Genomic DNA, 21987 nt, shown 5'->3' with positions numbered 1-21987 from the left:
AGTCCTTAGAGTATTGGGATGCAGTCCATAACCAAATATAAAAAATTAATAGATATTTATTATCAAATGATCCTTTGGTGATCCTTTGGGGCTTCCAGTGGAAATGGTCACTCAAAAGGAAATGAGTGAATCTCTCATTTGCTAGTTGTTGCTTGGCTATTAGCATCTCATTGGAAAAAGATAAATAGCAAAACAATGGAGGAATGGTTCAAAAATATATGGGAGGTTGTGGTTATGGAGGAATTAACACACCAGTTATGTACCCAGCAAAATAAACAAAGGACAGATAGTTCCTTAGATATTTGGTTACCTTTTACATCAGAGAGAGTACATCACCAGCAAAAAATAAATACCCACCACACCTGTCCAATTCTTTTTAATAACATTTGGTAGACATACCTAGTTTGTTAAGTGTGCGTATACTGAGATTTCACTCAATTTAATAAAACTGACATCATCGATGTTGTAATGATGCTCACTCTGTAATGTGGTAACAACCTATTAAATAGAAAGATCAGATTACTTTATTCCCATATAATGTCTCTTTAAACAAATGCTAACTGTTGTAATGATAGTTTTTGTTTTTGGGCTGCCACCTTGACGTGGTGGAGAAGCTTGTGTATCCTTAAGACCCTAAGAGTGATGCCATTGGGAGTCCTATACTCCTGGTAGGGTCACCCATGGTGGTAAGGTCGAAGGTGAGGTACCAAACAAAGTGCAGCCGAACACAACCTAGCATAAGACTTCAATGGCAGAGCAGGTGGATGAATCAAGATCACTTCTCAACGGCCGCAAAAGTGGACAAAGGCTGCAACGGAGGAGAAATCCCCGGTTGTATTGAACCTCCTTGTTGCCAGAGACAGGCGCCTCTTCCGACAAGATTTGTATGGCTGCTGATGTGAAACAGCTCTCCCACATTAAATTACTCACGCACAGGCTTCTCTCACAGGAAGAACTTTTTCCCTACCTCCATCCATAAAAGTCCTGTGGTGATGGATGAGTGGTGACAGGAACAGGTGAAGTGATCACCAGGAGTCCCTAGTCACAGACACACATGCAGGCAGTTGACCGCAAGATGGTCGGCATGTGACCCTGGACTGAGATGGGGGGCATTATTGGCAGCCGCGGTCACGACTGAGCAGGCCTTTTTAGGATCCCCTCTGTTCACCCCATATGGGGAAGGGGCTAGAAAAGATGCCCCACACAAAGGCTTTCCCACCATATGTGACAGGATAACCGTGTCCAGAGGGATCACTCCCAATGCGGTCAAAAAACAAAAATGTTTCTTGCCACTGGAATGTCCGTACTCTACTAGACGAATCAAAAAGCAAACGACCCAAACACAGAACAGCAATAGTTGTGGTACCTCGAGAGGTCTTGGGCATCAACATCGCTGCTCTCAGTGAGACAAGATGCGTAGGTGAAGGCTACTTGAGGGAAGAGGACAGCGATTACACTTTCTTCTGGAAAGGAAAACCAGCAAGCAACAGGTGAATACACGGTGTTGGCTTTGCAATCAAGAACCTTCTAGTCGACCTCCTGAGTGAGCTCCCTGTCGGCATCAATGAGCGCCTCCAATTGGCCAATAAGTCATTTGCTACTATTATCAGTGCAAATGTGCAGAACACGACCTTGTGAACACAAACACAATCTTCAGACAGCAACAAGTAGAAAATTACTTGGCAATACCCCCTGTTCAAAACAATGGCACCTCCTCGACTGTCATAAGAAAATAGGATCTAAGAGATGTCCAAATCACCCATGTCGTGAGAGGAGCTGACAATTGCTGGACTGACCACTGCCTGGTGAGATCAGTCATGTCTATCTGGATTGCACCAAAACATAGAAAGCAATCCAAATCATACAGATGGCAATAAAACATCTAAAGATTTCAGTCCTCAGTGCACTAAGAGAACTTCCAAACACTCCTCAGTGGAAAAACTGACCATATGCACACCTGGAAATGACAATGCGTGTGTCGAAGAAGACTTGGAAGCCCCAAAATAGGCCATCCATGAGGCTTGTGAGGAATCTATCAGCCTTGCTACCTGCCAGGACTTGTTTTACAATGACAACATAGAGATCACAGCCCTTTTGGACCGGAAGAGAAAAGCTTTCTGTGACTGGCAAAACCTTTCATCATCCAGTCAGAAGCAGAGCTCTTTCCATCAACTTAAAGCTGAAGTTCAAAGGAGGATCTGAGAAATCAAAAACAAATGGTGGGAGAACAAAGCAAAAGAAATCCAAGCATTCGCTGAAAGACATGATATGCAGAGATTTTTTTTGTGAGACAAAGACTCTGTATGGACCAAGCTCATGTGGCCTCTCGCTGCTGAGATCCAGAGATGGTAGTACCCTTCTTAAAGATAATGAATCCATCAAAGAGTGCTGGAAGGAACATTACCAAAAGCTTTTACATTAAGAATCAACTCTGACTGACGACATCATCAACTCCATCCCTCAGCACCCAATTTGGGAAACTCTTGCCAACCCAGCAACACCTGAGAAGGTCCGCAAAGCAGTTAAATGAATGAAGAACAATAAAGCACAAGGTCCTGATGGCATACCAGCTGAAGTACTGAAAGTGGGGGGGACAAACACTGACTAACAAGCTTCATTTGCTGCTCCTCAAAATCTGGCGCACCAAAGAAATCCCCGCCGACTTATGTAATATTAACATCGTCACCATTTTCAAAAAGGGAGACAAGGTCAACTATGGCAACTAATGAGGCATTTCCCTTCTTTCCATTGCTGGGAAGAGTCTTGCTAGAATCTTACTGAATTGCCTGCTCCCTCTTGCAGAAGAAGTACTTCCAGAGTCCCAGTGTGGTTTCAGACCATCATGAGGCACCACAGACATGATTTTTTCAGCCAAGCAAATCCAGGAAAAATGTTAACAACACCAGAAGCTGTATATGGCCTCTATTGATCTGACCGAAGCCTTCGACTCTGTCAACTGTGAGGCTCTGTGGAAAATCATTTCAAAGTTTGGCCGCCTAAGCAAATTTATCACCATTGTAAGATTCCTCCACGACCAGATTATTGCCTCCATTCTGTGCAGTGGCTCTACCTCTCAGCCCTTTGTTGTTCGAACTGGTGTAAAACAAGGTTGTGTACTGGCACTCACCCTTTTCTCCATTTTCTTAGCAGTTATGAAAATGTTATCCCAAGACCGTCTGCCACAGGGCATTGACATCCAATATCGGACTGACGGCAATCTCTTCAATCTTTCTCGTTTCCATGCCAGAACTAAAGTAATATCGACAACAATAACTGAACTCCAGTACGCACATAATTGTGCTGTAGTTGCACACTCAAAGGAGGATCTACAAACAGCCCTTAATTGTTTCTCTGAAGCTTACAAAAGCCTAAGGCCAATCTGAACACCAGCAAAACAAAAGTTCACCACCAGCCAGCTCCCGGTCAATCATCAGACCCAGCAAGGAAGATCTACACTGACAAAGAAGAATTGGAAAATATAGACTACTTTGCCTATCTTGGCAGCCATCTGTCACAGAGGGCAGGCATAGGCGTCGAGATTCAGCACGGTATCCTCTGCACCAGCCTTGCCTTTGGCAGACTGTCTTGCAGATGTTCAACAATCACAACATCAGAACACACACTTGACTTTGAGTTTATAAAGCGGTGGTAATCCCAACTCTCCTCTATGGCTGTGAGACTTGGGTGACCTATAGAAAACACCTGAAAAACCTGTAACATTAGTACCAGAACTTTGTTCGGAAGATCCTCAATGTAAAAGTGGGAGGATTGCCACACAAATGCCAGTGTCCTTACAGAGGCCAACATCTTCAGTGTTGAGGCCCTGATTATCCAGCACCAGCTGAGGTGGAGCGGGCACTGTGTGTGCATGCCTGATGTACACTTACCAAAACAGCTGCGGTACGCCCAACTGACCAAAGGAGAAAGGAAACGGGAGGCCAAAAGAAACGTTTTAAAGATGTCCTCAAGCTGGATAAACATCAAGAGATGTGGCATCAACACCACACACTGGGAGACAGTAGTTCAGTACAGGGATAACTGGCAAAGGCTTGTCAGAGAGGGAACGTCCATTTTTGAGGAAAATCGCCTTGCCCTGGTCACAGAAAAACACCAGAAAAGAAAAGACAGACAACTGAGACGCAGCGTTTGTGGCCCAACCCTGACATCCAACACCACCTGCAATGTCTGCTAACAAGCCTGTGGCTCAAGTATCAGACTCCTCAGTCACCAAAGGACCGATAAAAAATAAACACCTGTGAAAGAGATCATCCTCAACCTCGAGGGATCACAGACGACGATATGACAAGGATATGTAAACTTGTTAAAACTTCCTAAATAAATAGTAAAAAAAATATAAAATTACAATTTAAGATTTTTAAGAATAAAAAAGAAAAGATATTTGGTTGACAAAACAGGAACAGAGACTAATTGTCACTGTCAAGACCTCCAAATACTGGAATATTGAAGTATCTGGGGACTTGAGTTTTTTCATTTGGTCTGAGTAGAATTAAACATTTTAATGTTTCTAAATTGGATTATTCCTAATTCTTCTCTATTTGTCAAAATTGTCTCTCTCTTTACGTGGGAGATGTGAGCAGGACTGTTTAGTACTGAGGAGCAGAAACTACGAAATAGGCTATGTTTCACCTTTTTCCATTTCTGGATGGAGGTGTGCAGGGTGGTGAATGGATTAGTTACAGAACTACATACTGAACTAGAGGTTAGAGATGGACAAAACTTGTTGGATCATCCAGTTTTCTTCTCTTCAATGCAGGTTTATTCCTCAATGGCCAAAGCACTAGAAGAATCTATCTAATCTCAGATGATTAGCAGATTAGTTAGTTCTGTGTTTGAAAGGAATATGTTTTCATTTGACTAAACCTCCTTGTTGGAATTGTTTAGCAGCTATCCGGAGATGTTGGCTCTAAATGTTTAATAACTTCCCAATGAGGGAATGTGTGTCCTTTTCCATGACTTTTTTCCCCCTGTGGTTCACTTTATCATCATAGATAATATGATTATATATGAAGGTTATAAATATGTCAGTGGACAGTAGTTTTGGTTCACAACTTTGGGACCTTTATATGACTTTCCCTGCCTCCCTTGGAATTTCATAGGTATATGACTATCAGAGATTAAATTAATGTTAGCTGATATGTTAATGACTTAAGTACTTTATATTGTTTCAACTGTAAAGGGGAAACTTTAAGTTTGGAGAACAAATGGTTACTAAGTCAGTCTCTTAAGGCTGCTGTCTTAGAATCTGTAAAGATATCAGGATGTTAATAATAAATATTTTCAGTATGTTGTGAAGCGTTGCTGACAGACTGTATTCGAGATAGGTGTCATTCAAGTGCTGTGTAGTTTTATCATCTGAGCTGCCCAGTCTCTGTCACATTTCACTTCTGTTTTCTCTCTGGGTTTGTGACAGTCATTTCATCCGACAACAGAGGAGAGAAAAAATGGACTCTTCTGCCTAGTGTGGAACTAGTTGTCTTCAGAACAAGCCGAGGCTTTCTCTGTCCTGAATCTTCCCTAGTATTGGCTGAATCTTCCCTAGTATTGGGTCTCGTGAGTGCAGTGTCTGTTAATTCGACAGCATATGCCATCTGTTAACTGTCATGCACCTGTGGAGCCGTTCCGCAGCATTGCGTAAACATTGTTTAGGATTGTAGAAATATAAAATTGCTTGGCTTTTTGGCCAGTATCACCCAAAGTGTTCTCAAGGCACTCTCTGATAATGTGTCCTCACTGAACTTTGTAGATATTACAGCAAAATGGCCCAGATATCTAGGAGGAATGTTACCTGCAGTATATTGAAATTTCTTACTCATGATCTGTGTAATGATGTTAAATGATGTTTCCTGCATGAATTGATAAATAAATCATTTCAAAACTCTTCAAATTATGTCTTAATTGAAAATGTAGCTTGCTTTTTTTTGATCACTTCATCTCTATTTTTTTCATAGGTGAGAGCATTCTAGTGTGCAAGTCCTCTGAGAGATTGAAAGGCATTGCTCTGCTTCAGGGATCACTAAAGCCTGTCCACAGCTGTTTGCTCAGAGGAGAAGGGGAAGAGGTTACCTCTAGCATGATACGAGCGATCCTGGAGGTACGGGACACACATGGAAAGGGACTAGAACTTAGTTTGCTGTGTTACTCCACATAAGTTTAGGATGACTGCTTATGTGAGACTGCTAAACCTACTTCACACCTATTCTTCTTCTCCTTCCCCATTACTTCAACCCAGACAGCTTCACATGAAAGTAATACAGATCCATTTCAGTCTATACTTGCAGCTGCAATATAAAGTTGCAGCTGCGATTGTTGTTAATTCAGAGAGGTGGTGACTCTGAAAATTGCATTTTGGGATTCCATCTTTGTGTCTCAGTGACTCCATATTAAATGTGCCCAGGTTATAGGTGGAAAAAGGTATTACTGCTAGTATTGCATATTTAAACGGAGATCTGAGGCAACAGCTACACTATAAGCTAGGGGTGTGATTCCCCTGCTTGTGTACATATACTCACGCTAGCTCTCATCAAGCTAGCACTGGTATAAATAGTAGCATAGCCATGGCAGCATGGGTTGCAGAGGCAAGCCTGATCCATGCAGTGGGTATATACTTGGCATAGCTCAGCTGTGCGTCTGCTTCTGCTACCTGTGCTACCATGGCTATTCTAGAGCTAGCACGAGTATGTGTACACAAGCAGGGAAATCACACCCCTAACTTGTAGCATCGACGTAGCTTGAGAGTCAAACTAGGTCGTTCTTGTACATCATTAATACTAAAGATTCTGTAGACTAATTTAGGCCCTAAGTTATGCACCCCTTTTCTACAGATGTGATTGATTGGAGCTTAGTAAATAATTCTGTTAATGTACGAGAAATAGAATCCTGCTCGATCTCTCTTATCTGTACTCATTCTGCAGGACTAATTGAAGTAAAAAATCAACAGAACTATTTTTTGCCACTTATGTGAACTGATCTGACTCTAACATCTAGAGAATAGATCTGTCCATTTTTACATAGTTGATTTTCAGGCTTTAAACATTTTTGTAATCCAGTTCCTTTCTTAACTGTTTTACATATAATCTCTTCTCCAGAAACTATGTTAGTATCTGGAGACTGGTCAGATATGCCCCAGATTCTGTATTTTTGTTAGCTATGAGAGGCGTACAGAGTATAGAGATCTCTAATTAAATGAACTTCTTTTTAAAATGCAGCTCTCCAAAATCTCTCCCCTTTTGTTGGTAGTTAGTTTTTTATTTTTAAAAACAAATGGAATTCTCTACAGAATGTTTTTGTTACTAAATCTCCCCTTACCTCCAGCGCTGAGGTAGTAACTCATGAAGAAAGAGGATAATATATAATATACAATAAAAGCATAATACAAAAACCTCTACAAACCAGGAAAACGGTAATGGGATACGATATTTACATGTGTTTAAAAAAAAATACAAAACGCAAAACTTCAGTAGGATGAACAGCACTAGGGAGAATCCTGCTCCCTGGTTTGGTTGTTCTGTATCCAAAACTTAATGAATCATGTTTTACCCTTTTCTTAGACTCTCTCTCAGTGGTGTCTAAGTAGTGAGTCTAGTTTTAATCTCCTTACCCTGAAATGCTATGGTGTGCATTACTGCCTCCAAAATGTTAGGATGTTCTTTAAATGGGGTTACTAATTCACTTTCTCCTGCAGTGAGCAATCTGATACAGTAGGCAGAGTCAAAAGCATCTTATCCTCTTTGCAAAATAAAGAGAAACCGTCTTCACAGTTCTCCTCCTCAGTGGTAGTAGGAGTTTGCAACTGTTTTACCCTATGTTCCTGTCACACCAAACTTTTTCTTTGGATCCATTATAGATCAATCCATTAATTTTTCATTTCTTAAATTCTATGTTACTCTTTTGCAACAATTATGATCGTGGAATTTTATTTAACAGATCATAGTGGGTGGAGTGGGCAGCACTCCAGATGATGTGCGGACCTACGCTTCCTGCACACTCCTTGCTGCCAGTCTGAAAGACAGCAAGCAGGAAAGGGAGCGAGATGAAGACAAAGCTCAGAATGGAGCTGTTGAGGCTTGTGTGAGATGGCTGCTAGAGAATGAGTTCATCCAGATTTTAGACTCTGGCAACCGAGTGAAAGGTAAAAATGGCTGCTTCTGTGTGTTCTGCATCCACATTTTCTGCTCTTTGAGTGTCTGTAATCTAGAGATTTTTCGCTGGGCAGAACTTCAAGAGCTAAGTGTAAATTTATAATTAGCCTTCTGGAATTTAGCCAAAAAAGCTTTAGCAGATATTGGCATTTGATTAGGATGCCATGAATTCAATTTTTTCATTAATTTATTTTTGGTATGTGTTTAAGAAAAAACAGTTCTTCATGGAGTGGCCTCTGCAGGTCCCCACTAAGACTCATGTGTTCTAGCTTACAAGTCCTGGAACTACAAAGCAGTGTGGCCTTTATTGGGTATGTGAACACTGACCATGGACCTTATGTTTTGGATTCTTTAATCTTAGTTCCTTTTCTTTTGCCAGCAAAATTGGTCCTGACATTTCCTCTTGTTCTGTTTCACGAGACATTTAGTTTGGGACACTTTCTATTTAGGATAGTTAAGTTTAATGTTTTGTTCAGTTAAAGATAGGAAATCTCATTCCTGTTGGTGTCTGAGATCCAGCATGGTGATTCCAGTGAAGCGTTCTGCTTTTAAAAGATGTGCCTTGTGTGGAATGAAAATTCCCAGCCCAGATCCCCAGCACATGTGGGACATTTGCATTCGGATTTTGATATGTTAAGCTTTCACCCCATGAAAGATTTACCAAACGCTTCAGGCAAACTCATTGGTAAAGATAAACACTTAAACAAGTTTTTGACTACAAAAGATGGATTTTAAATGATTATAAGTAAGGCTACGATTTAATCACAGAGGTCACAGCAGTCATGGATTGCGTAATTTTACTGGACCTCCATGACTTCTTGGGGTTCAGCTGTCAACAGCTGCGGCTGGAGCTGAGGCTGCGGCTGGGGCTGGAGCCAGGTCTATGCTCCCCTGCCCTGCATCAGGGGCTGCAACCTGGGCCATGTGCAGCTGGGGCTGTACGCTGCGTACCTGCCCCATGGTGTGGGCTGCAACCGGAGCCATGCACCTCTGCCCTGTGTCGGGGGCTGAAGCAGTGGTCGCGTGCCCCTGCCCTGGGGCTTCTGTGGGGGAGGGAAGGAGCGGAAGCGGGGGCTGTGTGCCCCTGCCCCGCAGTGGTGGTTGTAACCGGGCCGTTTGCCCCTGCCCTGTGGCCCCTGCCAGGGGCTGAAGTGGGGGCATGCTCCCCCTTCCGTTGGGGGCTGCAGATGAGGCTGTGCTCCCCTGTCCCGCAGCTTCCACTGGTGGCTGCAGCCAGGGCTGTGCGCCTCCACCCCGCGTTGAGGGTTGCAACCAGGGCCGTGGGCCCCTGCCCTACGGCTTCAGTGAAGGGCTGCAGCTGGAGCTGTGCACTCCTGCCCCGCAGATTCCACAGGGGTCTGCAGCCGGGGCCGTTCACCTGTGTCATGTGGCTTGTATGGTTATTTTTAGTAAAAGTCATGCACAGGTCACGGGCTCTGTGAATTTTTGTTTGTTTCCCGTGACCTGTCTGTGACTTTTACTAAAAATAACAGTGACAGAATCTTAGCCTTCATTATAAGCGATAGGCAAAGAGTCAGAGTTAGTTACCAAAATAAAATAAAATATAAGCATGCAGTCTAAACTTTCAATGCTATTAGACTGGGCAACATCTAGATTGAGCAGTTTTCCTCACCCACTGGATATTGCAGTGCATAGTACACAGGTTTCACCCTTGAAACCTGGGTCAGTCTCCTCTGTTGGAGTCTTCTGAGTGTCCTTGTTGCTTGCAGCATAGGTGGGGGAAGGAGAAAAGGCCAAGCATAGGGCCATTGTGTTCTTTTTTTGTACCCATAGTCCCATGTGCTTGGAGAACATGAGTCCAGGCATGTCTGGTGGGCATTGCTGAGTCCCCAGGAAAGGTTGAGCAATTCTCCTGATGTGGCCTGGTGCAAATGAGTCATTGAATTGTAGCTCCTTTGTTGAACAATGTCTGTTGATGCTTGTTTGACACATGCCTGGGCATTGGTTACTTTCCTTGCTGTTGTCTCTGAGGTGCTAATATCTGGCTGATTCCCCAACTTACAGCATGTTTTACTGACAACCATACAACACAATCTTTTTTAACTTCTTATGCGCTAATGATGTACATATTTAGATAGGTTATGATCTGCCAAAAGTCATTGTTCTTTCTCCTGATACCTCACATGGCCTGATTTATATACAAAATCACAATTATATATAAATAAGGAGTATGGGGGTTACATGGTGCTCCCGCAAGGTATAGAGTGTCACAGTGGGATTTACATCAGGTTTTTTATTTGATTTATAATTGTCTCTCGTTCAGTTGGAGCACAGGATTGAGAGCCTGAGTTTTGATCCCAGCTCTGAGGCTAACTAACCTTGGGTGAGGCATTTAGACTTCCAGCGTTAGTTTCCCATCTGTAAAATGGAGAAATACTCTTCCCCCAAGAGGGTTGATTAATATTTATAAAGCGCTTTCCAAATTGAAAATGAAGTATTAGCTTTCGTGTAACATTAAATGCCTGTTTCTCTTACAGCAGAGGTCTATCGTCCAACACATCTTGGCACTGCTACTCTTTTCTCTTCTCTGTCACCAACTGAGGCCCTGGGAATCTTTGCTGACCTCCAGAGAGCTATGAAGGGTTTTGTCCTGGAGAATGACCTGCATATTCTCTCTTTGGTAAGTTCCTTGTTTGTCTCTCTATAGCAGCTTTAGTTGTACAGGTGAAGGAGAAGAGAATGCACAGCACACAGCATATTGGATGCAAGGATCTCTTGCTTTTTTATTTTGTTCAGGTGACCCCTCAAGGGGAAATGTTTTGAAAAGCATTCAATTCAGGGTGAATAAAAATCGATGACTTAAAAATAAAATTGGATTATTTTAATTTAAATTGGATTTTTTTGTTTAAATTAAATTAAATTCTCATGCTTTTGATTGGACAGTGTAGTGGTCACTGAACATGTTATGCACCTCTGTGATGATCTGTCCTGAGCCAAATCTGGCACAGGGTAGGATGTCTGTGAGAGACAGGTATCCGTTGACACTGTTCAGCCATCATGTTTCAGGTTTTCTGGGGGTCTTGTCCATCCTGCTTTCATTGGGTCAAAGTTGGAGGTGATTCTTACAGGAAATTTGGTAGGCATTCAGAGTAGATGACCATGCCACCTTAAAGAACACTGGGTGACAGTTCTGAGAGAGCAAGACCTGTTTAGTTAGAAAACAGATCTCTTCATTTGATTTGAATTCATACTACTTGATGTTCTCAATCATTCGGTGATGCTTCATCTGAACGGTGTCCGGGTTTTCAATCTTGGCAGTGAGAGGTCATGTTTCAGTCCAAGAGGTCAGAATACTGACCACAGTAGCATTCTATATCCTCAGCTTTGTTGGTTTACTTATCAGGATGTTTGGTTTATGACAGATGTTCTTAAGGAGGCACCCCATTATGAACAGCGCTTTTGCAGTGCAGGCTTCACATTTTCTCAGTGATGCCCCTGTTATCAACAAGAGAAGTGAGGCAGGTGAAATCACTGACCGTCTTGACAGGGTCGTCATCCACTAAGAGGCTAGAGCCTGCAGGATGTTTGAAATTAAAACAAAAATTCTTCTGGTTGCCACTCTAAACAATTTTCAGGCTGACTTTTGCCACTGAGCTTTCCACAATTGGCTCATCTATTGATTCAATAACTAGTGCTACATCATCAGCAAAACAGATGTCAAGAAGGTTGTCATAAATATAAAGGGAAGGGTAACCACCTTTCCGTATACAGTGCTATAAAATCCCTCCTGGCAAGAGGCAAAATCCTTTCACCTGTAAAGGGTTGAGAAGCTAAGGTAACCTTGCTGGCACCTGACCCAAAATGACCAATGAGGAGATAAGATACTTTTGAATCTGGAGAGGGGGGAAAGTTTTTTGTCTGTCTGTCTGTCTGTGTGATACCTTTGCCGGGAACAGATCAAGGATGCAAGCTCTCCAACTCCTGTAAAGTCAGTAAGTAATCTAGCTAGAAAATGTGTTAGGTTTTCTTTGTTTTTTGGCTTGTAAATTCGCTGTGCTGGAGGAAATGTGTGTTCCTGTTTTTGTGCCTTTTTTAGAGGGATCCTCTAGGTTTTTAATCTGACTGCCTGTAAGATTATCTTCCATTGTGATCTTACAGAGTTGTTCTCTTATCTTTTTTTGTTCTTCTAATAAAGTTCTGATTTTTAAGAATCTGGGTTTTTTGGGTCTTAAAATCCAAGGGGTTTGTGCTCATCTTGTTTGTTCTCATGCCTCCCCAGGAAAGGGGGTGTAAGGGCTTGGGGGGATATTTTGGGGAAATAGGAATCCAAGTGGTCCTTTCCCTGTTTTATCTAAAACTCTTGGTGGTGGCAGTGTTTTACCTAATCCAATGGCAAAGACTTTGTGCCTTGCGTAAGTTTTAACCTAAGCTGGTAGAAATAAGCTTAGGGGGGCTTTCATGCGGGTCCCCACATCTGTACCCTAGAGTTCAGAAGTGGGGAAGGAACCTTGACAGAGGTTCTTATCATCAAGGCATATGTATTGACTTAGTGTCTGGTTAAGCACATAGTCTATGATGGTATTGAAGAGTTCTGGAGTTGCAACGCATCCTTGTCAAATGCCCAATCTAATTTGGAAGATGATTCTTTTCCTATTTACAAGAACTTAGCTTGAGGAGACATATAGAAGATGAAACATTCTCCAGAGTTTGTCAGGAAGGCCTGCGAGTTTCAAGATCAAAGTGATTCGCTGACAGCAGAATCAAACGTGGTTGATGGTGCACTGTGGTCCACAATGCAATGTGAACGGAGCATTTCAGTTCTCATGCCTTCTCAATAAGCTGGCGCACTATGAAGAATTGCTCCATTGTGGAATGGCTGGGAGTGATGCCATCTTATCATGGTCTTCTCTTGCGCCTTAAGATATCAGTGGCTCAGATGACCAAGACAGAAGGAAAACTTTCCCGGGAACAGGTAGATGAGTAATGCTATGATGTTGCAGCAGTCTTGTTTGCTGTCTTTAGATTTCCAAAGCTATAAAATAATGCCTTTTTGCCAGTGGGATGGGACTGAGTCTGTTCTTCAGATGATATTGAACAGCATCTGCAGCCACAAATGAATAGCTTGTCCTGTGCTTTTCAATGGTTCTGCAGGAATTCCACAAATTCCTGCTGTCTTATTTTCCTTAAGCTTTATTAGAGCACTTTGGATTTTGTTGATAGTTAATTTGCCAGGATCATTTTGTGTGGAATAGGTCATCTTGGCAGTGGCCTTAATATCAGGATCCAAAGAAATTGGGGGTGCATTTAGGAGGTGGATGAAATGTTCACTTCAGCATGCCATACACTCTGCTTCTGCCTTGATTAGCTGACCAGAACTGGAGAAGACTGCACCAGCTGAATGACCTTTCTCGTCAGTGAGCTCACGGAAGTGTTTATAGAAGGAGGTGCAGCCTCCTGTTAGAAGTTTTATTAAGTACAGTGGCTTTGGCTTCCATAAAAGCATTGTGATCAGCATGTATTGCTTTATTATGAGTGCTATTTAGCTTTACGATATATGACCATATGACCTCTCAAATGAACTGTGCAATGCTCTTTAGTGACGGGTAAGGTATTGAGGAAGATCCAGGGTTTCTTGGCTTTTTTTTATTTTTGGGACCAATGACAGTCATAGCATCGTCAATTATCTAGGATTTAAAGTCCAGCCCAATGGATTTAGCATCAGTACAGTCTGACTGGTCCTCAGACCTTTTTGAGATGTTAACTGTGTAGCATTTTCAAATGCTATTGAGTTTTAGGTTAGATTATTCAAAGTTACACTTTTTAGTCTGGTTTCAGAGTAGCTGTGTTAGTCTGTATCCGCAAAAAGAACAGGAGTACTTGTGGTACCTTAGAGACTAACACATTTATTTGAGCATAAGCTTTCGTGGGCTACAGCCCACTTCATCGGATGCATAGAATGGAACATATAGTAAGAAGATATATACACCCATACCGAGAACGTGAAAAGGTGGAAGTAGCCATACCAACTGTAAGAGGCTAATTAATTAAGATGAGCTATTATCAGCAGGAGGAAAAAAACTTTTGTAGTGATGATCAAGATGGCCCATTTAGACAGTTGACAAGAAGGTGTGAGGATACTTAACATGGGGAAATAGAGTCAATATGTGTAATGACCCAGCCACTCCCAGTCTCTATTCATAGAATCATAGAATATCAGGGTTGGAAGGGACCTCAGGAGGTCATCTAGTCCAACCCCCTGCTTAAAGCAGGACCAATCCCCAATTTTTGCCCCAGATCCCTAAATGGCCCCCTCAAGGATTAAACTCACAACCCTGGGTTCAGTAGGCCAATGCTCAAACCACTGAGCTATCCCTTACTCCCCGTTAATGGTATCTAGTTTGCATATTAATTCAAGCTCAAGAGTTTCTCACTGGAGTCTGTTTTTGAAGCTTTTCTGTTGCAAAATTGCCACCTTTAAGTCTGTTACTGAGTGACCAGAGAGGTTGAAGTGTTCTCCTACTGGATTTTGAATGTTATGATTCCTGATGTCAGATTTGTGTCCATTTATTCTTTTGCGTAGAGACTGTCTGGTTTGGTTAATGTACATGGCAGAGGGGCATTGCTGACACATGATGGCTGATCCGAAGCAAACACATTAGTGGCTTTCATAGCCGTTGGGTTGGGTGGGGGATTGCTAATCCCATCTGATGTGGGCCTGGGTCTTGCAGAAAGATGAAAGAATCTAGGGTGGGCTTCACCCGCTCCAAGCAGGTTGGAGCCATCCTGTCTGGTGTGTTTAGTGCAAGATGGTTGGGCTGCCTACTGGCAGTATGGTTGAGACAATTGGAATACCACACCTGAAGCTGCTCTTATGAACTCCTTTTTCACCAATTAAATTTGAAATTGACAACCTATGTTAAGGCTTAAAGACAATATAACCTTTTAAAATCATTTAAATTTAAATACAAAAACATTACTAAAAGAATACATATTTGCTGCTGAAGTTTTAAAGAAAGTCAAACCACCTTGGACTAGAGTTTGTTGAAGTGCTAAACCTGCTTTTGACAGCAGCAGTCTCTACTCAAACTACTTACAAAACTACTCAAGATAGTTAAGTCCCAGGCAGACTGCGAAGAGCTACAGAAGGATCTTACTAAACTGGGTGACTGGGCAACAAAATGGCAGATGAAATTTAAATTTAAATTTGATAAATGCAGAGTAATGCACATTGAAAAACATCATCCCAACTATACATATACAATGATGGGGTCTAAATTAGCTGTTACCACTCAAGAAAGAGATCTTGGAGTCATTGTGGATAGTTCTCTGAAATCATCCACTCAGTGTGCAGCAGCAGTCAAAAAAGAGAACAGAATGTTGGGAATCATCAAGAAATGGAAAGATAATAAGACAGAAAATATCATATTGCCTCTATATGAATCCATGGTACATCCACATCTTGAATACTGCATGCAGATGTGGTTGCCCATGTCAAAAAAGATATATTGGAAAAAGTTCAGAAAAGTTCAGAAAAGGGCAACAAAAATTATTAGGGGTATAGACCGGCTTCCGTATGAGGAGAGATTATTAAGACTGGAATTTTTCAGCTTGGAAAAAAGGTGACTAAGGGGGGATATGATAGAGGTCTATAAAATCATGAGTGGTATAGAGAAAGTAAATAAGGAAGTGTTTACTCCTTCTCATAATACAAGAACAAGGGAATGAAATTAATAGGTAGCAGGTTTAAAACAAACACAAGAAAGTATTTTTTCACGCAAACACACAGTCAACCTGTGAAACTCCTTGCCAGAGGGTGTTGTGAAGGCCAATATTATAATGGGGTTCAAAAGGGAGCTAGATAGGTTCATCAATGGCATCCCTAGCCTGTGTTTGCCAGAAGCTGGGATTCGGTGACACGGCATGGATCACTTGATGATAACCTGTCTGTTCGTTCCCTTTGGGACACCTGCCATTGGCCTCTCTCACAGGAAAGGATACTTGGCTAGATGGACCTTTGGTCTGACCCAGTATGGCCGTTCTTATGTTCTTCTGCATGTGCAGAGAATATTTTCTTCATTTTGGTTCATTGAACTAGTTCAGTTCTACAACTAGTTCATTCAAAGTTAAGAAACCATTTGGGAGTTGAAAAAGAATGAAAGTTTCTTTTCCTCTTCCCATTTATGAATAAAAAGAAGGTAGGATAGGATGAAGTCTACTACTTCTAAAATCTTGGACATAGTGACCAAAACAATTAGTTTTGTTTACTAGCTACAGATAATACTATTTTTGTTTAATAAATCAGTTGTAAATGCAAAACATATTTTGATTAAACTTTTTGATAAACTTTTTTTCTTGTGTATCCAGCACATTTAGGATGTTTTTATTGAATAAAAAAATTGTTTGTGCATCTTTAATTGAATTTCCATTCGTCCAGAGATTGATACAAAAATTACAAGTAAAAAAATTAATAATCCTTGAGTGAAAAAATACATCATTCATCATTTTGTTACATAATAAAAATGTAAAAATTATAAATCTGAATAAATGTATGTTAAGCTATATCATTGCTTAAATAAATGTGTATAGATATAGTATATCCTCCTGGTTAGCAAAATGAAGCACCTAATTTAGTGCAAAGGTTATATTTAGTGGCAAAATCAGTGTTTTAATGGCTCAACCAATGAAACGCAACCTTTCTTTAAGAAAATAATTAAAAACTGCAAATACAAAACATGATTAAAATCAATTATTTAAATCAAGGTTTTCTGCTTGCTGATTTAAATCAATTCACCCTGATTAAGTTGGGAAACTATTCTGATTCTGCAGCATGTATTATGAAGCAGCTGCCGCTCCATAGTTGATGTTCAATTGGTTTTATACATTATAAACCCAATTTGGAATCTGCTTTCCTCAAACCCGTAGAAAAGTCTCATCTGTCTCAAAATTTGAATTTTTTCTCTGGAACAGAGGTAGAATTTTTCTAAAATATTTGACGTGAATTGGACAAAGGTTTTCTGAATTTTACATCCCCCTGAGGCGCTTAGGCTCATCAAGCTGTACCTCAGACATCACAGACTAACGGGGTCCTATCACCTTTCTGAGCCTAAGGAAGCTTGTTGGGGGCCAATCCCAACCACCCTATAAGCTTTAAGAAGGTTTTTGGTCCCTGATGAGCCTGTTTGGCACATTTGGGGTGGAGGAGCCTACTACAACTATGAGAGGGGAGCCCTGAGGAGTCTGCTAAACCTGTTGTGGGGTGTGGTCTCCAACAAGACAACAACGGTCTGTGTGTGCATATTCAAGAATCCCCTAAAAGCCAATTAAAATTCCTGGAGAGGGAGTCATGAGCCTGTAAAGATTAACAAGAGAGTGATTAGGTGTCCTGATGAGCCTTGTAAGATTCATGGGCAAGAGGGCCTTAAAGGAATGGTGTCCAAAATCTGATACTGTTCTCTCTCCCCATTAAATGTGCATCTTTGTACATACTGTCCTAATAAAGACAAAACACAGCCTCTGAAACAGAATTTCAACAGTTTGGAAATCCCCGCTGAGGACCTCTGTGACCCATGCAAAACAAAGCTGGGAAGATGTGATTGTTGGGATCATAAACAGTGAGGAATGCGTGCTTTTGCCTTCTCTCAACTCCACGCCCCTGCTTGTTCTGTCATTGACCAGCTGCTGACCAAAACTGAATGATTTTGGAGGGTGTGCTAGTGTCCCATACGTGCCTGCAAACTGCCCACATCAGGAAGATTTATATTTTGTTTCTACTTTCAGTAAGCAAAGCAGAGCTGCTTTGTATAGTATGCAGCAGTGTACGCATTTCCTGCTGACATCTATTAAAAAGTAGAAAATGAAAGAATGAATTCTGTGTGTGTTCCAAGGCAGGAGGTGTTAATGTAATGTATTTTCTCTCTGGAGTTTTCAAGCACAGCAGTTTGTCTAGTGTATTTAGTTTGAAATAGTGCTCTTGAACAAAATGTTCTTGAGATTCTTTCCCATTAACCTTGCCTAAAACATTATTTGTAAACTGTTCATTTCCAAAGCAAGACTGGAGATGATTTTTGCTGGGAGTTGCTCTCCAAATGTATCCTGCGTGTTAGTTTTTCTCTGTCTACTTTTAATAATGGTTCTTAACTCCCTTAGGCTTGAATGTTCTGACTGTACAAATCTATGGCTGACCTTTTTTGGAATTTGATAAAAAGAATAAATATTTGTTGGTTAGGAATGGATAAAAAAGGCCTAACTCTCTGGAATGGGATCCCGTCTTCAGCTATTCTTACTCTTGCCAACATTAAAAGGGAGATGGAGGATTTGTAGCTGCACCCTAAACATTTTGCATTTGGTATTCTGTTAAATGTGCCCCAAGTACTGTTAACTAGTTATTTCGAAACAAAGTCTCTCTCAGTATGTTGATGTAAATATTACGACATTCTCTCTCCTGGTATTGAACCAGGATGACTGAATTTTAACCAGAATTATTTGTTTTGTTTTGGTCCCTTAGTGGTTGAATTTTGGGGGTATTTTTGTTCATATAAATAATAGCACTGAGATTTTTGTGCTGGAGTTTATCATGAAGTAAGAGGAAAAGTGGACTGCAGAACCCTATTCCTCTACATGATCAGATACCATGGTAGTGTCTAGCAAGGCTGCTCTAACTGGATGTCCTGTTTCTTGGTGGAATGTACTGGAAAAATGTCTCACTGACACTGATCTTAATAGACAGGCATATGTTAATCAGTTATGTGAAATAAAAATAGTTATTGTTCAAAAGCCCTTATTTTTAATGTCTTGGATTTAGGGAACAATCTGACAAAGGGTCTGAACTGTGTAATCATGAGAATATACCAACATGTGTCAGAGCTCATTAGTCCAAACATTAAAAACTAGTTTGGAAGAGCTTTTACATTCTTCAGGGTATGTGGTTATGACTCAGTGCATCTGAGTTGTATGTAGGACAGACACTGTAACCATATGCCCTGGATTACATTATTATTTCTCCTCTTCCTTGCAGTGTAGTTCTGTGTCTGTTCTTGTGAAGTAAAGATTTTGCTTTAAAGAATGAGATATTGATTTGTTTCCTTTTAGGTCACTCCTGTGTACGAGGAGTGGACCACTATTGACTGGTATCAGTTTTTCTGCCTGTGGGAGAAGCTGCCTTCATCTATGAAGCGAGTGGCTGAGCTGGTGGGGATTGAAGAAGGCTTCCTGGCTCGCTCTGTAAAGGGCAAAATCATAGCTAAAACAGAGAAACAGCACAGACAAATGGCCATTCACAAAAGGTAATAACAGATGGGTCTAAGTGCCTAAGGGGAGGAGGTTCTAAAGGACAAATGTGTGAGAAGATGATCCAATTGCTAGGTTCTGTTCTGTATGAAAGCATTGTCTGGGATTGGCTCTCCTGTTGGCTGAGCTGTTAGCTAATGCAATTTGGCTCGGCCCCGAATAAGTTTATCCATACTGGGTAAGAGAATTGTAGCTACAAGAAGCTTGGGTATGTGTTAAGAAAAATGGTCTGAGAAGTTATTTCCTTTGTTTGCCACTTCAGGCCCAAAGTAGCACAGAGCATTTACTACTAGCTTGCCATCAATTACTTTATTTTTTAAAATTTCTCTGTATGCTTTTTGTACAGGTTTTTCACCAGCCTTGCCCTACTGGATTTAATCAGTGAGGTTCCCTTAAAGGATATTACTAAGAAATATAACTGTAGTCGTGGCCAGCTTCAGTCCTTGCAGCAGTCTGCTGCTACCTATGCAGGTGAGTCATAGGGATAGAAAAAATTCTGGAGTCTTGCGTTGTCTAGTTCTAAATATTTGGTCTTTCTAGTTTGTTGCTGGAGGAAATGATGGTCCGTCGTCTTCATATTCGGCATTTTTGGCTAAAATGTGGCAGTGATACATTTAGCCCATGCACTGTTATAGTGCAATTTGTGCTTGCCATCTGCTTTGTTACGGAAAAGCATCCTGCAGAGGCTACACCACTCATTGGAGGATGATAGGATAAATATGGAGAACTACATGTTGGGAAATGTAGTCTCCAAAGGCTGCATCTTAATGGTACATGAATATAATTTGTCCCATTTTATGCAAATTAAGTATAGGTTAATTCTGTGCTCCTGCCAAGCTACCAATGTGGTGCTCTCATGTGAACAAAGTTTGGGTGCAGCTGATACTTAGTTTAGAGATTTCTTAGTTGCAAAATTAACTGGCTGAAAAATTGTAATTTTACAGTTGCCAAAAAAGAGAGAATCCTCCTTGGCACTTACCATAGCTTCTCAAACACTTAAAAAGGGTTCAGAGAGTGTTAATTTGCCTGCCAAAATAGGTCTGGCAAATCAAAAGATAACAGGACACGACATGAGTAAGAGAACTTTTCGTTCATCACCAAAGTCCTTGTAAACTCCACACATGAATTTTAAAGAGTGGTCACATCTCCCAACTTTTCAAGGCCCAAATTGTGGGATGCAGTGTGTGACAAAGACCGAAAATGAAGGGCACACACAAGTTATTCAGGAAGGAAAGTTCTTGTTAACTGTAAAATGTTAACTGTCTTCATTCTGTTAGTGTTAATAACTTCTTGTAATATTAGCTTCATGATCCTCTATTCCCAGGGTAAATCATTTTCAGCAATCAGTGAAGGGTTACAAGAACATAGGTAACTTTGGGGCTAAAATAAATGATGTCTCTTGAAATAAGGCATGGTTAAGAGGAATGAGAGCAGTTGTATTCTGAGTGGCTATAAAAATGGAATTCTGTGTCTGTCTTCCAATGATTTCCATATCCACTGTGCTCAGTTTACAGGTAAAAAGGAGTTGATTTTTCCTAGCACTGCTAGCCTTGCAAACTTAGTCTGGCCAGTGAGAGTCAAGCTTGTTTTTCTCCATCTTACCCGTTATCATCAGTAATATTGTGCAGGCCATATATTCTGTGCAATCTGCCCTTGACTTCCCCAGCCAATTTTTGTAATTTTCATAGTTCAGTGCAGCTGCACCTGGATTTCTCCTCAGTGATTCACTCAAGGACACCCATTCTGAGACTTCCAGCTTCCTACCCATTGCCTTTTTGCATGGAGACCTACGCCTCTTTCCTGTCTGACCAGGGCATTTCCCGGGCTGCACAGTTCCCTGCCTTTGTGGTGTTTCCTGCTGAGACAGTCTGCCCAAGCACACCTACTTGCTTTCTCTTCAGAGACAGTTGAAAGTGTGACTGTCCATGGTTATTGGTACCACACAGCTCTTTTATGCAAGCATATTTTCTTATTAGGGTAAAAGAACTACAGAGAAAGCATTAAAAACAATAAAAGAACCTAAATGTATGCTAATAAGCTGACCAGAGATCATCCCAACACTAAGATGGAGCAGTCCTGGCAGGAGTAGTCATTCAACACACCACCCAAGGAGTTTCCTTTGTGGTCACAAGTTCATCACAGCTTCAGCTTGGAAGAAATACTCAGAATTATGTGGCCTCAGTAGGCCAAGTCCTTCCAAACTTCTAAGGACTGGGGCCCTCCATGGTCCAGGGGTCCTGTCCATCTGCTGGATCAGAAAGAAGGCCACAAGACAGCATATCAGTTTGAACCAGCATATGTGCACCTCTCCAGGTGGGTGACTTTAAAGCGTTGATAACTGGAGGAATTATATTAGCATATATTCCCCTACTCCTAGAAAAAAACGCTTAATATTAAAAGCTCACTTTGTTTCAAAAGGTCCTTTGAAGAATCTTACAATCCCAAGATAGTATGTAAATATTTGTGTTTTTAATACAATCAACTCCAAAAATGTTAAACTTACTTCAGTAAGGTTTAATGTAATTCAGTAAAGCTTGTCCAGGACATTGCAGAGTAGTGTCAATCTATCAGTCATTTGACT

The 21987-nt window shown here is 41.1% G+C and overlaps 1 protein-coding gene across 1 annotated transcript in view; it reads left to right on the top strand.

Annotated features, from left to right (window-relative positions):
• POLQ (DNA polymerase theta) overlaps positions 1–21987 on the top strand; it is a 133109-nt gene that overhangs the window by 32501 nt on the left and 78621 nt on the right. The window contains exons 10-14 of the mRNA XM_074974884.1: positions 5970–6112; positions 7945–8149; positions 10658–10800; positions 19209–19402; positions 19753–19877. Coding sequence (XP_074830985.1) covers positions 5970–6112; positions 7945–8149; positions 10658–10800; positions 19209–19402; positions 19753–19877 — 810 coding nt within the window. The remainder of the gene's footprint in view (positions 1–5969; positions 6113–7944; positions 8150–10657; positions 10801–19208; positions 19403–19752; positions 19878–21987) is intronic.

Source organism: Natator depressus, chromosome 1, assembly GCF_965152275.1.
Source record: "Natator depressus isolate rNatDep1 chromosome 1, rNatDep2.hap1, whole genome shotgun sequence".
NCBI classification, from domain to species: domain Eukaryota; kingdom Metazoa; phylum Chordata; order Testudines; family Cheloniidae; genus Natator; species Natator depressus.
This window is presented reverse-complemented; position numbering and strand designations above follow the sequence as displayed.